The sequence below is a fragment of the Mustelus asterias genome, chromosome 5 (assembly GCF_964213995.1).
Source record: "Mustelus asterias chromosome 5, sMusAst1.hap1.1, whole genome shotgun sequence".
Lineage (NCBI taxonomy): Eukaryota > Metazoa > Chordata > Chondrichthyes > Carcharhiniformes > Triakidae > Mustelus > Mustelus asterias.
Window position 1 is genome coordinate 18,793,419 of NC_135805.1, and position 18,195 is coordinate 18,811,613.

General features: G+C 45.3%; 1 protein-coding gene across 1 annotated transcript in view; it reads right to left on the reverse strand.

Annotated features, from left to right (window-relative positions):
• kif6 (kinesin family member 6) overlaps positions 1-17,722 on the reverse strand; it is a 406,644-nt gene extending 388,922 nt beyond the window's left edge. The window contains exons 1-3 of the mRNA XM_078213528.1: positions 17,610-17,722; positions 10,294-10,400; positions 7,758-7,832 (exon numbers count right to left, since the gene is read on the reverse strand). Of these exons, the coding sequence (XP_078069654.1) occupies positions 7,758-7,832; positions 10,294-10,400; positions 17,610-17,669 (242 nt within the window). The 5' untranslated portion in view covers positions 17,670-17,722. The remainder of the gene's footprint in view (positions 1-7,757; positions 7,833-10,293; positions 10,401-17,609) is intronic.
• Between the last annotated feature and the right edge of the window lie 473 nt (positions 17,723-18,195).

Genomic DNA, 18,195 nt, shown 5'->3' on the forward strand with positions numbered 1-18,195 from the left:
AATAATCAAATTCCTTATTGTGTAGAAAAAACAGCAGCCAATTTGCACGCAGCAAGTTCCCACAAACAGCAATAATAAAGGCTGCTGGACTCATCTTATTGAACAACCTCAGAATAGACCAAAGAGAACAATAAACTAAATAATGCGGCCTTCTTTAAGCAGGTGTAACATTAGGTGCTCTGGATACCTTATGAAATTGGATTAGAACTCAGATTTTGCAATCATTAACAGGCTTGTAATTCGTCAATAGATGCAGCAAACGCAATAGGATTCTTCTATAGGACATACTGCTCAAAATCTAAGGCTTGATATTATTGGACAGCCAAACCAGCATCTACTGGAAATTGCTGGTCAAGGAACCATTGTGGATAAAACAATACATCAAGGATTTTGAGTCATATTGAGATCAAAAAGGAGGAGGTATTAGAGGTATTAAGAAACATTAAGGCAGACAAGTCCCCAGGGCCTGATGGGATATACTCTAGAATACTGAGGGAGGTAAGGGAGGAAATTGCTGGGGCCTTGAGAGAAATCTTTGTATCCTCACTGGCTACAGGGGAGGTCCCAGAGGATCGGAGAATAGCCAATATTGTTCCTTTGTTTAAGAAAGGTAGCAAGAATAATCCAGGTAATTACAGGCCGGTGAGCCTTATGTCAGTAGTGGGGAAATTATTGGAGAGGATTCTTCGAGACAGGACTTATTCCCACTTGGAAATAAGTGGACGTATTAGTGAGAGGCAACATGGTTTTGTGAAGGGGAAGTCGTGTCTCACTATCTTGATCGAGTTTTTTGAGGAAGTGACGAAGATGATTGATGAGGGTAGGGCAGTGGATGTTGTCTACATGGACTTCAGTAAGGTGTTTGACAAGGTCTCTCATGGCAGACTGGTACAGAAGGTGAAGTCTCACAGGATCAGAGGTGAGCTGGCAAGATGGATACAGAACTGGCTCGGTCATAGAAGACAGAGGGTAGCAGTGGAAGGGTGAGTGTCTGAATAGAGAGCTGTGACAAGTGGTGTTCCTCAGGGAATAGTGCCAGGACCTTTGCTGTTTGTAATATATCTATAAATGATTTGGAGGAAAATGTAACTGGTTTGATTAGTAAGTTTGCAGACGACACAAAGATTTGTTGTTTTGCGGATACTGATGAGGATCATCAGAGGATACAGCAGGATATAAATCAGTTGGAGACTTGAGCGGAGAGATAGCAGATGGAGTTCAATCCAGACAAATGTGAGGTAATGCATTTTGGAAGGTCTAATACAGATAGGAAATATACAGTAAATGGCAGAACCCTTAAGTATTGATAGGCAGAGGGATCTGGGTGTACAGGTACACAGGTCACTCACTGAAAGTGGCAACGCAGGTGGAGAAGGTAGTCAAGAAGGCACACAGCATGCATGCCTTCATCGGAAGGGACACTGAGTTTAAAAATTGGCAAATCATGTTGACGCTTTATAGACCCTTAGTCAGGTCGCACTTGGAATATAGTGTTCAATTCTGATTGCCACACTACCAGAAGGATGTGGAGGCTTTGGAGAGGGTACAGAAAATATTTACCAGGGTGTTGCCTGGTATGGAGGGCATTAGCTATGAAGAGAAGTTGGAGAAACTTGGTTTGTTCTCACTGGAACGACAGAGGTTGAGGGGCGACCTGATAGACGTCTACAAGATTATGAGTGGCATGGACAGAGTGGATAGTCAGAAGCTTTTTCCCCAGAGTGGAAGAGTCAATTACTATGGGGCACAAGTTTAAGGTGTGAGGGGCAAGATTTAAAGGAGATGTACGAGGCAAGTTTTTTGCACAGAGGGTGGTGGGTGCCTGGAACTCGCTGCCGGGGGAGATAGTGGAAGCAGATACAATAGTGATTTTTAAGGGGCATCTGGACAAATACATGAATAGGATGGGAATAGAGGGATATGGTCCCCGGAAGGATAGGGGGTTTGAGTTCAGACAGGCAGTATGGTCGGTGCAGGCTTGGAGGGCCGAAGGGCCTGTTCCTGTGCTGTAATTTTCTTTGTTTTTTGGTTCACGTGCTCCAGTTCGATCTCATGTGGTGGGGAGGGCAGGGACGTAAGTGACAAGGCAGGTGGATCTGGTACAAACCAAAAGCAACCGCTTTAATCTTCCCAATGTTCAGCTGGTAGAGGTTTTGATTCATCTATATCTTAATCTGATCATGAGTCCAATTTTTCTATTTTCTGACTAAAGGAGAGATGTTTAATACACTGCACCATCTAGTTTCCCTACCACCTCGGATATCAGGATAAGTAAATTTTAGATGCCCAAGCTGTGTCTTTATCAGGTTACATTTTCTTGCAGTGAGATTATCCTTTGTAAGGAGTGGCCTGACCAAAATGCATCAATTGCCACTTGGTAGAACAAAACTTGAATTGTGCTGAAAAGAGGGAGCCTGGTTGCCGAAGCTTTGTGTCTTGCACTCATCAAAACAAACACAAGGGTGCCAAATTTCACATGATCGCAGCAATCGGAAAAAGAATGCTGATTGGTTGCTAAATTGATTCCAATTGGCTGAGGCATTGCCCTGGAGAAAGCAATGGCCCAAGTTCCCAGGTAATTTAAAATTGATGCGAGGCTCGAACATATTCCTGTTATTTGCAAAGAACAGCTCTGCGAGTACTTTTATGTCACTTGCAGCAAGTGTAAATGAGCCACACTATGAGCTTCATTATCTTTAATTGGACGTTAGTGTAGCTATTAGCGCACTCAATGTTCAGCAAGTGCTGCCCAATCACAGAATCACATCTGACAGTATCTGTTTTGTTTTGGGTTTTGGAAGCATGGGCTGGTTGGGCCTGGTTGAATTTGGTCTGTACTCTACCTATTCCAAACAACTGAAAGAACATACAGTCTAAACTGTTGTGAAATATGCTATTCCTGATGAGTGCAATGTGGAAAACTTCAGCAACATGCATCAATTGTGCTCTTTTGAGAATATCTTAAAATACCTTATTGCAAATCCTTAAAGCTCCTTTACAAGTCAATTGTTTTGAATTAATTTAATGTCCTGTTTGAGTGAGATGAGATGCTGACACTCAGACTGGCTGCACTGATGGACATGAAAAGTCTTCTCCCACTGTTTGAAGAAAAACAGGAAGACTCTTAGAGCTGGATTCACCTCTGCAATCCCAATAAGTGAAAATCAAACCTATAGCCACTCATTGCCCAATCTATATTTTTCTCCTCACCTCTCACTGGGCCTTTCACTGATCTCTCCTTCACCATCTACACCATAGAAATGGCAGTAGGTTGGAAGTGGGCCAGAGAGAGATGAGGGATGCAGAGCACAAATTCCTCGCAGATGTCCCTCCTACCAACCTGCTTAATGCCTTTCTCTTTTCCATCATGAGCTGTGTGTTAAGTCCCAGGGGGAGAAGTCTTGCACCTCAATTACACCCCAGCTTTCCTCACATCTCAATCTGCGCTGAGGCCTTTACTGATACGATCTTCAAGCAAATTCTGCCCCTCCACTGGTGCTCCTGGATCTACTGATGCTGCAGCACTGTCAGGATTTTACACCAAGTCACAGTGATTGAACTGAGTACACCTGAAGTACAACCCAGAGAAACGGGTGAGGGTTCATAGAATCCCTATAGTGCAGAAGGAGGCCATTCTGCCCATCGAGTCTGCACCAACCACAATCCCACCCAGCCCCTATTCCCGTAACCCCTCATATTTACCCTGCTAATCCCCCTGACACTAAGGGGAAATTTAGCTTGGCCAATCAACCTAAACCACACAACTTCAGCATGTGGGAGGAAACCGGAGCACCTGGAGGAAACTCACGCAGACACGGGGAGAATGTGCAAACTCCACACAGACAGTGACCCAAGTTGGGAATCAAACCCGTGTCCCTGGCGCTGTGAGGCAGCAGTGCTAACCACTGTGCCACCGTGCTGCCCCAGTGTCAGATGGGAGGGCGGAGGTTCCCCAAAACCCCCAGAATAAGAATGGTAGCCCTGTTGTCTTGATTGTCTCGATCACTGCTGAGCATGGGGCTATAATATTTCACTATTTCTGCTGATTTTAATTCTCTTCCTTATTTTTTTTTCCTCCAAACATTCTTTTTTAATTTTCTGTTCTTCCTTTTTTGGATGGTCAAATCAGCTTCCTATTTGATTTTACACCGAAAGTGAAATGAGGTAAGGGTATCCTGGCTCAGCTGCAAAAGTAGAGACAGCATCTATGGTGTAAATTACTTCATGTAGTACACCCCACTGACAATTCATATACTGACGGCTTGGAGGAAAGTCAGAGTGAAATATTGTCTGTAGAGAACAATGGGACAAAACTGGGGCAGGATTATCATTTTCATTTTGGGGGGGTCAGGGACAAGTTATACAGATTTTTCCCTCAGAAGTTTAAAGGGTGCAAGAAGAGTTCATGTCTGGGAGCTTTGGAAAAGGCAGACCAATAGGCCAATGGCTCTCTTTGGGCCCATGATTTGGTATTCTATTATATTCTAAATTGGTCTAATATATTTAGACAATTTGTTCACCAAGAATAAATACTACATTTTTGCTATGAAGACAAGAACATAAGAACTAGGAGCAGGAGTAGGCCATCTGGCCCCTCGAGCCTGCTCCGCCATTCAATAAGATCTTTGCATGGACTCAGCTCCACTTACCCGCCTGCTCACCATAACCCTTTACTGTTCAAAAGTTTATCTATCCTTGCCTTAAAAACATTTAATGAGGTAGCCTCAACTGCTTCACTGAGCAGGGAATTCCACCGATTCACAACCCTTTGTGTGAAGAAGTTCCTCCTCAACTCAGTCCTAAATCTGCTCCCCCTTATTTTGAGGCTATGCCCCCTAGTTCTAGTTTCACCCGTCAGTGGAAACAACTTCCCTGCTTCAATCTTATCTATTCCCTTCATAATCTTACACGTTTCTATAAGATCTCCCCTCATTCTTCTGGATTCCAATGAGTATAGCCCCAGTCTACTCAGTCTCTCCTCATAAGCCAACCCTCTCAATTCCAGAATCAACCTATTGAATCTCCTCTGCACCCCTTCCAGTGCCAGAATATCCTTTCTAAAGTAAGGAGACCAAAACTGTACACAGTACTCCAGGTGTGGCCTCACCAGCACCTTATACAGCTGCAACATAACCTCGCTGTTTTTAAACTCCATCCCTCTAGCAATGAAGGACAAAATTCCATTTGCCTTCTTAATTACCTGCTGCATGCTGCAAACCAACTCCTTGTGATTCTTGCACAAGGACACCAGGTCCCTCTGCACAGCAGCATGCTGCAATTTTTTAACCATTTAAATAATGGTCCATTTTTGCTGTTATTCCTACCAAAATGGATGACCTCACATTTACCAACATTGTACTCCATCTGCCAGACCCTCTGGATAAGTTATCCAGATTTTTCCCTCGGTAATTTAAAAGGTGGAAGAAGAGTTCATGTCTGGGTGCTTCGGAAAAGGCAAACCAATAGGCCAATGGCTCCCTTTGGGCCCATGATTTGGTATTCTATTATATTCTAAATTGGTATAATATATTTAGACAATTTGTTCACCAAGAATAAATACTGAATTTTTAGAATTTTGCTATGCAGACAAGGGTGAAGCTGGCAAGTCATAATTATTGCTCATCACAAGATGCCTTGAGAAGGTGGTGGTGAAATGCTTGAAGTGTTGCAATCCTTCAGGTACTTCCAAAGATCTTCCCTGACACTAGCCTTCTAGCTACTCACAAAGAAGCTTCTGAAACTGACTCACAAATTTACGACTTAAGGGTAAAATGGAACATAAAATATTCTTCGCAAACGAATACTGTCAGATGCAAAATAAATTGAGGACACAAAAATAAATAAGCAAACCAAAACAACTAAACACGCAAAATCTGCTGCCCTGAGAGTTTATTTGAACATCTACAGTTGATCATTGACTGGTTGAACATTATTTTTCACCATCCATGATCAACCACAAACTTCTATTTCCCCATAGTTGAACAATTTGCACCATGAGTCATTTTCCAACCAAAAATAAGCACTGACCAAAAGGCGGATCAAAGTCACACTGTATTATGAATCTCATGGGGACCCTACTTACAGAGACCCTATTTTAACTAGAGAGTGCAACTGAGCGGTAGCGGGAGATGATACAGAGGGTGCAACAAGCTCACATAGCCATGCTGACTGGAGAATCATCTTACTTTTAACCACTGGGAATAACTGCCACCTTCATGGAATGACTCCTGCTGAAATCCAGTGGGATCATTGTACTGCACGGTGGCACGGTGGTTAGCCAAGTGGCTGCCTCACAGTGCCAGGGACCCGGGTTTCATTCCTGGCTTGGGTCACTATGCAGAGTCTGCACGTTCTCTCAGTGTCTGCGTGGGTTTCCTCCGGGTACTCCTCCCACAGTCCGAAATACATGTTGGTTAGGCGCATTGCCCATGCTAAATTCTCCTTCAGTGTACCAGAACAGGCGTCCGAGTGTGGCAACTAGGGGATTTTCACAGTAACATCATTGCAGTCTTAATGTGAGCCTATTTGTGACTACTAAATAAACTTTAAACTTTAAAAAGAGAGCAGGAAACCAGGGAGTTATTGCAAGTTGTGTCAGGTTGGATTTTGCTTTGCACCAACATGGAGCAGCTGCAGTATAAAGCTGAAATCTGGGTCTGACCTAACTGTGAAGTGAGACAAACGGACCCTTCCCTGAAGGAAGCAGTTTCAGTTTGTAACACAGTTATAAGGTTGAAGCACAAATCTGAACCTGGACCTTGCCTGCTTCCACAATGAGTCTTCTTGTGATGTGAGAATGCTGCATAAATGCAGCAATTGTCGTGTAATTGCAGGCTTCGATGCTGGCTTGTTTGCTGTAATTTTTCAACATTTTAAATGTTATGACAGCACAACAAGAAGCTCACCTTTCAGATGGAGTTGCGAACAATGCATTGGATTACAGTACTCAATGGAAAACTGAAAGTTTAGCGGATTTTCATCATTTTAACTACTTTTGCATAATTGTGAGTCACCTGCCCCAAAACATTTTCATTTTAAAACTGGAATTTCAGATTTGTGAAGGGGAATGCTAAAGGTTAGATTTTACTCACCCTCTAGGGATGCGCTGGCAGAAGCGGGGCAAGAACTGGCATGGTCTTCCCGCCATTATATAGTTTTACTCGCAGCAGGGAAAGGTGGAGGGTGGGCAGCCTGCTAGAAGCCAACTGAATCAGTTAAGTGGCCAATTGTGGGATTCTTCTTGCTGCCACTGACATGTCATCAGCAAGGAGTGCACACTCCACCCCATGGGGTGGCCACCTGATGAATTTTGATGTGCTCTCTTTGAGCTCAGGAGTGGAGGGGGCGCCCTATTCAACACACTGGCCCATAAAGGGGTCCCTGCGGCAATGTCAGCCAACCTCCCCAAAGCCATCCCCTTGCTAATCAGCGAGATCCCATTGTCTCCAAACCCCACTTGTCTGGTCAAGGGGACAACATCCTTTCAGTGTCCTCTTCTTTCAAGTGCAGTCCCAGCAGTGGCCACTGATTCTGGTGGCGCTGTCAAGACCACTGAGCTGCTGACCATCTGATGGTCTGGCAAACCTTTAAAGAGGTGGCAGGCTCAATTAATTAGTTGCTTGACCCCAGAAATTGCGACTGAAGCCGTGTAAATGGACAAGTTTGGGGCACTCATAGGCATTCTAGCCCAGAACAATAAAATTCAATCTAAACTCTCAATCCCAGATTGAAAAACATAAATTAAAATAAACACTCACTTTTCAGCCACAGGCTTGGCAATACTTTCAAAAATGTCCTCCTGTTTTCCACCTTGATCAAAGATCTTCTGGAATCTATTAAAAAAGTTGTTTTAACCAAATTATATGATCAGTGATAGAGTATATTCACAATAACAATCATAGACATAACATAGAATCCCTACAGTGCAGAAGGAGGCCATTCGGCCCATCGAGTCTGCACCGACCACAATCCCACCCAGGCCCTACCCCCACATATTTACCCGCTAATCCCTCTAACCTACGCATCTCAGGGGCAATTTTAACCTGGCCAATCAACCTAACCCGCACATCTTTGGACTGTGGGAGGAAACCGGAGCACCCGGAGGAAACCCACGCAAACACGAGGAGAATGTGCAAACTCCACACAGACAGTGACCCAAGCCGGGAATCGAACTCGGGACCCTGGAGCTGTGAAGCAGCAGTGCTAACCACTGTGCTACCGTGCCGCCCAATCCTTCTCTTCTGACTGGTTTTTGAAAATTCTGAAAATCCCAAACATTGACACTTCCCCTACTATAGGCAATCAAAACTTTTATATATCCTGGGAATTAGATAATTATCTAAAAAGTAAAAAAATTGCAAAGCTAGCAGGATGAGGTGGGGAAGTAGGACCAGCTGAGCTGCTCTTCCAGAGAGCTGTCATGCACACAATGAGCCAAATGGCCTCCTTCTACAGACGGGATTTTCCCATCCAGGTGCAGTGATTGGCATGGAAAAAAAATCGGTGTTTTTTCTGATAGCCACATGGTCAGATTTTAACACCTTATTGTCCGCTACCTGCCTCATTAATTAATGGTGTGGATACGGAAAAAACATCGGATCACAGGCAGGTGACCTCTGATTCATCCACCACGCTGTGAGCTCACTGGTGCCTCACTCCTGTCTCTACTAGGCTGCCATAGCAAAGAGCAAGCTGCAGAGATGCTTGAAGAGGTGGCACCTTCTGACGTCTGATGCTGGAACACCTCCTCCAGTTAGGACCTTACCTCAGCGAGGTCACATGCCCCTGAGGCTTCATCATCCTTCAAAGCAACAGGACAATGTGAGCCTAATGTTTAAGTGCTCACTCTCTGATGGGAGCGGTGGTTGAAATGAGAGGGAGAGCCGGGCTGATGTTCATTTGGGCCCATAATGAAAGGTGCTTGTCCAAGAGGAAAGTCACCCCTACTCATAAAGTAAAAGTTTATTTATTAGTCACAAGTAAGACTTACATTAACACTGCAATGAAGTAACTGTGAAATTCCCATGGTCGCCACACTCCGGCGCCTGTTCAGGTCAATGCACCTAACCAACATGCCTTTTGGACTTTGGGAGGAAACTGGAGCACCCGGAGGAAACACACGCAAACACGGGTAGAACGTGCAGACTCCGCACAGACAGTGACCCAAGCCAGGAGTCGTGCAGCCTTAAATGTTGCCTGACTGGCTGACTATTTAGAACATTTTCTGGTTTTATTTCAGATTTCCATCATCTGCAAGCTTGCTTTTGTGAGGCTGAATAATATTAAAACAAGTAGGGGAGCGACATTCACAGCCACACGTTGTGACAGGAGTGTAAGCAAATTGTCCTCCAATGTTTTGCATGTACCTTCAGAGCCTCATCCACCAATCCAGGATAGCGAAGCAGACAGAGAATGTGTTCCCAGATGCCAGGCAGTGCTTCTGTTTCACTGGTTCCCAGGGTACGTAGCTTTGGAAACAAGTGCTAGGAGTGGCCAGTAACAACTCTACCTCTAAGAAACCATCTGTCCTGCACTCAACATCTGCCCAGCAGTGCAGCAATGATCAAAAAAAGCCAGAGTGTGCAGCAATGCAGAGGCAAACACACAGTCTGTCACGCAATTTGGGGCAGCACGGTGGCACAGTGGTTAGCACTGCTGCCTCACAGCGCCTTGAACCAGAGTTCGATTCCCAACTTGGGTCACTGTCTGTGCAGAGTCTGCACGTTCTCACCGTGTCTACGTGGGTTTCCTCCGGGTGCTCCAGTTTCCCCCCACAGTCTGAAAGACATGCTGGTTAGGTGCATTGGCCATGCTAAATTCTCCCTCAGTGTGGCAACTAGGGGATTTTAACAGTAACTTCATTGCAGTATTAATGTAAGCCTACTTGTGACACTAATAAATAAACTTTAAACAATCTGACATTACTGTAAAACTTTCAACTTACCAAGATCTGTCTTTCAATGATAATGATGACTAAGGGATCCAGCTGACAGAGACATCACACCAGAACGTAGGTACAAGGGGATATTTAAATCACAAAAAGAAACGCTACACCCAGCTACCACACAACAGCTTGGGCCAGTTCAAGAGTAAGAGAGGGAACAAAAATAGACAGTTTATCTACCTAAATAAAAAAAATTCCTGTGGTTAATTCAGCTACAAATGTAAGCATAAAGCTAAAAGGCTAAAGCTTTTCCCTCATCTCAGTCAATAAAAGCCTTTATTTCCAGTTTATAAGGATGATTGCTACTTAATGGTATGATACAGGAAAGATAAATAATACATGGTACTTACTTAAATTTATAGCTTTCCCGTTTGTTATTTATAAATCCATCTGCAACATCATGTGGCGTGACAAACTCCAGCACTGGACCTCCACCATCCTCAGCTAACGAGTAAAGCTGCAAAAAAACAGACACTGGAAAATCTCAGTTCGAGGATATTTATCAGCATACAACATGTATTGTCCTTATGCTTTCCAGGTCCTCGGGGCATCGTAAAGCAAGGGACACAGTTTAAAATTCATGGGTCTCCCACTTAAAACAGAGATGAGAAGAAAGTTTCTCTCTCAGAGGGTCGTGAGTCTATGGAACTCTCTTCCCCAGCGGACGGTGGAGGCTGGGTCATTGAATATTTTTAAGGCAGAAGAAGATAGATTCTTGACGAATAAGATAGTCAAAGGTCACCAGGGATAGGTGGAATATGGTTGAGACCGCAATCAGATTAACCGTCAGATCTTACTGAATGGCGGAACAGGCTCAAGCTGCCAAATGGCCTGCTCCTAGTTCATATCGTGATGAATGGCAGAGCAGGCTCGAAGGGCCAAATGGCCTCCTCCTGCTCCTATCTTCTATGTTTCGAAATGTAAAGCACTTCACAGCCAATGATATGCCCCACCCTCCTATTTTCGACAAACGCACCAAATAAAGGTTCACTCCCCCGAGCCCATCTGCACCAAAACTTCAAACCAAAGGTAATTGCAACATTGCGATTAGGTTTAAGGTTACTCAACACGTTGGGGTCATGCTGAAAGTCAATTGGCAACTGCATTGCATAAAAAGCAGTACTTCATTGGCAGTGAAGCATTCAAATTCTACAGTGAATCTTGAAGCCTCAAGAGGTGAAGAGGAAAGTAGAAAGAAGTTTTAAAGTTTATTTATTCGTGTCACAAGTCAGCTTACATTAACACTGCAATGAAGTGAAAATCCCCTGGTGGCCACACTCCGGCGCCTGTTCGGATACACTGAGGGAGAATTTAGCATGGCCAATGAATCTAACCAGCACATCTTCTGGACTGTGGGAGGAAACCGGAGCATCCAGAGGAAACCCACGCAAACACAGGGAGAACGGGCAAACTCTGAAAAGACAGTGACTCAAGCCAGGAATCAAACCCGGATCCCTGGCGCTGTGAGGCAGCAGTGCTAACCACTGTGCCACCGTGAAGTAGGAAGGGTGGAGGTGTGAAGAAAGAAGAACATGCACAAGTGCTGACAGAGAGGGGACAGGAACAATGAGGGAAGAAGAAAGAAAGATATAGGGAGGATAAAATAGCACAGCAATCAAGTGGATCAAACCAATGCAAAAGAAGACTGGATCTACACTGACCCTGAACAGTTGTGTTCCTCAGAATTGTTAATGATTTTTAATGGAACAGTTGGATACAGACCACATCCCTCTTTAAACTTGAGCACAGCCAAAGTGTTATGCCAGCAGAAGGCTTTAAGATGGCTAGATTTTGAAGGGAATGAACCACGTCCCCCCATCCCTCAAGTCAATTAGGCAGCTTCACAGTGTGGTAAATATCAGCAGCAAAGCCCTTCACAGGGAAAAGAAAGTTCTGTACATCGCCAGAGTTAAAACGTGACATGGTAAAACCAAATAGGCTCACTGATCATGTTCAAAGACAAATCAGACTTGCGCAGAAATATTTTACAACCTTAAAGAAAATATTCCTCTGGAGAATAGTATCAATCAACCATTTGGACACTGGAGTGGATTACTGCTGTAGTAATAAAGATCTTTTCCAGCTATTTTAAGAATCAAAGAACCATTAAACAATTCCTCAGAGCAGATCAGAGTCGACTCCCAGGATAAAGGTTTTAAATGGATTTCTTGCATCTGTCTTCCTGACAGAAGATAAAAATGGGCCGCAACTTCAGAGCTTCAGGTCGTCGTATTGGCAGGGTACTCCAAAGGTGCGCTGGTAATCCAGCAAGGTTTGCACAGTAATTGCCCAGAGTGCAAGCTTCCCCTGGGCAATTGCCCTACACTGGGAACCATCAAAAAGTGCAATTTAAATGACAAACTTTGGATGGTTCTTAACCATGATGAGACAGAGTACAGGAATGAGACAGAGAATCTGGTGAACTGGTGCGGCAACAATAATCTCTCCCTCAATGTCAACAAAACAAAGGAGATTGTCATCGACTTCAGGAAGCATAAAGGAGAACATGCCCCGTCTACATCAACGGAGACAATGTAGAAAGGGTCGAGAGCTTCAAGTTTTTAGGTGTCCAGATCACCAACAACCTGTCCTGGTCCCTCCATGCTGACACTATAGTTAAGAAAGCCCACCCACACCTCTACTTTCTCAGAAGACTAAGGAAATTTGGATGTCGGCTACGACTCTCACCAACTTTTACAGATGCACCATAGAAAGCATTCTTTCTGGTTATATCACAGCTTGGTATGGCTCCTGCTCTGCCCAAGACCACAAGGAACTACAAAAGGTCGTGAATGTAGCCCAATCCATCACGCAAACCAGCCTCCTATCCATTGACTCTGTCTACACTTCCCACTGCCTCGGCAAAGCAGCCAGCATAATTAAGGACCCCACGCACCCCGGACACTCTCTCTTCCACCTTCTTCCTTCAGGAAAAAGATACAAAAGTCTGAGGTCACGTACCAACCGACTCAAGAACAGCTTCTTCACTGCTGCTGTCAGACTTTTGAATGGACTTACCTTGCATTAAGTTGATCTTTCTCGACACCCTAGCTATGACTGTAACACCATATTCTGCACTCTCTCGTTTCCTTCTCTATGAACGGTATGTTTTGTCTGTACAGCGCGCAAGAAACAATACTTTTCACTGTATGTTAATACATGTGACAACAATAAATCAAATCAAATTTAAAAAATCAATAATTACCCGCTGTCATGACAATGGATCATAGCTCCCGAATTACATTTGGACATATTGAACTTTTAAATAAGACATAGAATCCCTACAATGTAGAAGGAGGCCATTCGGCCCATCGAGTCTGCATCAGCTCTCTGACAGAGCATCTTAGCCAGGCCATCCTACGCCCTATCCCTACAACCCCATGCATTTACCCAGCTAATCCCCCTAACCGACACAGCTTTGTACACTAAGGGGCAATTAAGCAAGGCCAATCCACCTTTGGACTGCAGGATGAAACTGGAGCACCCGGAGGAAAGCCACACAGACAATGGAGAATGTGCAAACTCCACACAGATAGTTACCCAAGGCCAGAATCGAACCCAGGCCCCCGGCACTGTGAGGCAACGGAACTACCAGTGGGCCACCATGCGTTATTTTAAGACGGACATCTCAGAAAACACTGGCTGGGACTACAAAATAACCACTTGCTGGAATTTCTATGTGAATTATACTCAGTCCCAAGAGAGACAGCAGATTGTTGCACACCCTTTTCCAGACACAGACATTTCAAAGGAAGAGATACAATTTTTAAAAATTGAACTGTTATGGATGCCTATTACCATCTCAGCAGACACCATCTCCTGTGAATTATATCCCAGACATGTTTGTGTTTTACTCTTCCAGCAATACACAAGAAAAGGGGTTACAAAGCATTGCAACACTGGTCTGTGTGCGCTTGTTTGGTGTTCTAGCTCTACTGTGCTATTGTGTGCTGAGGGTCACAGCTGAAGAGCATCAAGGCACCCTGCTCAAAGTCTCACTTAACATAGAACATAGAACATTACAGCGCAGAACAGGCCCTTCGGCCCACGATGTTGCACCGACCAGTTAAAAAAAAAAACTGTGACCCTCCAACCTAAACCAATTTCTTTTCGTCCATGAACCTATCTACGGATCTCTTAAACGCCCCCAAACTAGGCGCATTTACTACTGATGCTGGCAGGGCATTCCAATCCCTCACCACCCTCTGGGTAAAGAACCTACCCCTGACATCGGTTCTATAACTACCCCCCCTCAATTTAAAGCCATGCCCCCTCGTGCTGGATTTCTCCATCAGAGGAAAAAGGCTATCACTATCCACCCTATCTAAACCTCTAATCATCTTATATGTTTCAATAAGATCCCCTCTTAGCCGCCGCCTTTCCAGCGAAAACAATCCCAAATCCCTCAGCCTCTCCTCATAGGATCTCCCCTCCATACCAGGCAACATCCTGGTAAACCTCCTCTGCACCCTCTCCAAAGCCTCCACATCCTTCCTGTAATGTGGGGACCAGAACTGCACACAGTACTCCAAGTGCGGCCGCACCAGAGTTGTGTACAGTTGCAACATAACGCTACGACTCCTAAATTCAATCCCCCTACCAATAAACGCCAAGACACCATATGCCTTCTTAACAACCTTATCTACTTGATTCCCAACTTTCAGGGATCTATGCACACATACACCTAGATCCCTCTGCTCCTCCACACTATTCAAAGTCCTCCCGTTAGCCCTATACTCAACACATCTGTTATTCCTACCAAAGTGAATTACCTCACACTTCTCCGCATTAAACTCCATCCGCCACCTCTCGGCCCAACTTTGCAACCTGTCTAAGTCTTCCTGCAAACTACGACACCCTTCCTCACTGTCTACCACACCACCGACTTTGGTGTCATCAGCAAATTTGCTAATCCACCCAACTATACCCTCATCCAGATCATTAATAAATATTACAAACAGCAGTGGCCCCAAAACAGATCCCTGAGGTACACCACTTGTAACCGCACTCCATGATGAATATTTACTATCAACCACCACCCTCTGTTTCCTATCCGCTAGCCAATTCCTGATCCAATTTCCTAGATCACCCCCAATCCCATACATCTGCATTTTCTGCAGAAGCCTACCATGGTGAACCTTATCAAACGCCTTACTAAAATCCATATATACCACGTCCACTGCCTTGCCCCCATCCACCTCCTTGGTCACTTTCTCAAAAAACTCAATAAGGTTAGTAAGGCACGACCTACCTGCCACAAAACCATGCTGACTATCACCTATCAATTCATTACTCTCCAAATAACTATAAATCCTATCCCTTATAATTTTTTCCAACATCTTGCCGACAACAGAAGTGAGACTCACCGGTCTATAATTCCCGGGGAAGTCTCTGTTCCCCTTCTTAAACAATGGGACAACATTCGCTAACCTCCAATCTTCTGGTACTATACCAGAGGCCAACGACGACCTGAAGATCAGAGCCAGAGGCTCTGCAATCACTTCTCTTGCCTCCCAGAGAATCCTTGGATAAATCCCATCCGGACCAGGGGATTTATCTATTTTCAGACCCTCCAGAATATCCTGCACATCCTCCTTATCAACTGTAATACTGTCTATTCTACTCCCTTGCAACCCAGTGTCCTCCTCAGCTATATTCATGTCCCCTTGCGTGAACACCGAAGAGAAATATTGGTTCAATGCTTCACCAATCTCCTCCGGTTCCACACATAACTTCCCTCTGCCATCTATAACTGGCCCTAAACTTGCCCTAACCAACCTTCTGTTCTTGACATACCTATAGAACGCCTTAGGATTCTCTTTAACCCTATCCGCCAAAGTCTTCTCATGTCCCCTTTTAGCCCTTCTAAGCTCGCTCTTCAACTCCCTCTTAGCCAATCTAAAGCTTTCTAGTGCACTACCCGAGTGCTCACGTCTCATCCGAACATAAGCCTCCTTTTTCTTTTTAACCAACAAAGAAACTTTTTTGGTGCACCACGGTTCCCTAGCCCTACCAATTCCTCCTTGCCTGACAGGGACATACCTATCACAGACTCGCAGTAGCTGCTCCTTGAAAAAACTCCACATGTCGGACGTTCCCAGTCCCTGTAATCTCCTAGTCCAACCTATGTTTCCTAATTCTCTCCTAATAGCCTCATAATTACCCTTCCCCCAGCTAAAACCACTGGCCCGAGTACTCTGAATGCTGAAAGCAAGTCTCAAGTCAGCAAAGCCAGAGACAAAAAAGAAGCTTTTTTCAGCTAACCTGCAGAACAACTGATCAACTATCAAAGCCAGCATTACTGGAATCACCCAACTTAACAGCCGCAACATTTCACCATCTATTCTTCATGGACAAGCTAAAGACTGCTTTGTGCATCTTTTTTAACCTTTATTTTTGGACTCACTTCTCATTTCTAATCTGGATGTACATGGGTAGGTTTTTATTATTTTTCTTCATGTTTTAGTAAGTAATAAACTCACTCCTTCTTTAACGCAACAAAGCCTGGTTAAATTGGCTCCATTTAAAACATAAATGCATTTGGACTGGGAAAGCAGAGGGAAGGGATCTTTCTTTTTAAATTAACCTTGTTGCAACCAACCAAGGTGATTGAATGAAGAGCTAGTTCATCCTTCTGGGAGCATAACAAATTGGGGGTATTCTGACCGGAATCATCACAAATTGGGGGACCTCACCCAGGGACCAGTCACAACACTTCTGGAACACTAACGCACAGAACTGGACCAATCCCGCTCCCCTTACAGCAGGTGAGCTGAGCCAGGGGCAGAGACCAGCGATGTAACAGAGGTGAACAGGAGCTTCCTGACATGAAACTGGCAGTTCAGCTCAGGTCAAATAGGTCACCAAGGTTGCAAATATTCTGGTTCAACCTGAGAGAATGGATGGAGTCAATAGGAAGGGAACAGTAGTAGGGACCGAAGAGAATAACTACAATCTCGCTGATATTTATCATAGAATACTCATTCTGTTGGAACTGTGCAATTCACAGAGTCCGACGTCCTTCACCAGTGGTTCTGCATGCTAAATTGGAGAGATTTCTGTTCAGCCAATTTTGGATGTCAGACAAGCATGGCAAATCAGAGGCAATGGACGGGATTGAAAGACGGGGTGCGATGTAGAGCTGAGTGCCATCAGCATACATATGCAGTCAGTTGATGTCACCAAGGGGCACCAATCCAAAACCAAAATGAATCCAACTTCAATCAATGAGCATGCAGCTGATGCTGATGTCTGCGCTCACTCAGAAACGAAGCTCCTAACACTGCAACAAAGTTATTATGAAAATCCCCGAGTCGCCACACTCGGCGCCTGTTTGGGTACACTGAGTGAGAATTTACCATGGCCAATCAACCGAATCAGCATGTCTGTGGGAGGAAACCGGAGCACCCGGAGGAAACCCACGCAGATACGGGGAGAACGTGCAGACTCCACACAGACAGTGACCCAAGCCGGGAATCGAACCGGGTCCCTGGCACTGTGAGGCAGCAGTGCTAATCACTGTGCCACCAGGAGAGCGGGAGGAGCTTGAGGACGGGAGGAGGGCGCTGCAATGGGGATAGATGGGCCACATTGCTGGGCGGCCTGACCCTGCTCCTCCTCCCCACCTCCGGGGATCCGCCCACACCGCCTGCTCCATAACACTCACCGCCACCGGCTTCTTGGTGGGCCGCAGCCGCGCGTAGATCTGAATGGTCTGTTTGACCATGGCGGCAGAATGAGGGCAGCCCCAGGCATCACGTCCGGGCCTTCGTCTCCCTGACAACCAGCCGCCGCGGCCCCAGCAACACCATCCGCCCTGACAATTGGCTGCCCGGGCGGCCCTGGCAACCCGCGTGTCCAAGTATCGCTTCAGGTCACTGGATAGCAGCCCGACAGTGGGCGGGGCAGTTCGTGGCGAGTGGCACGCGGCAGGCTGCAGCCCGCGAGGGTCTGTGACACACTGCACCCACACACTATACACAATGCAGCATAGCTCAGTGATACACTGCACCCATACAGTTCACACAATGCAGCATAGCTCAGTGACACACTGCACCCATACAGTTCACACAATGCAGCATAGCTCAGTGACACACTGCACCCATACACTATACACAATGCAGCATAGCTCAGTGACACACTGCACCCATACAGTTCACACAATGCAGCATAGCTCAGTGACACACTGCACCCATACAGTTCACACAATGCAGCATAGCTCAGTGACACACTGCACCCATACAGTTCACACA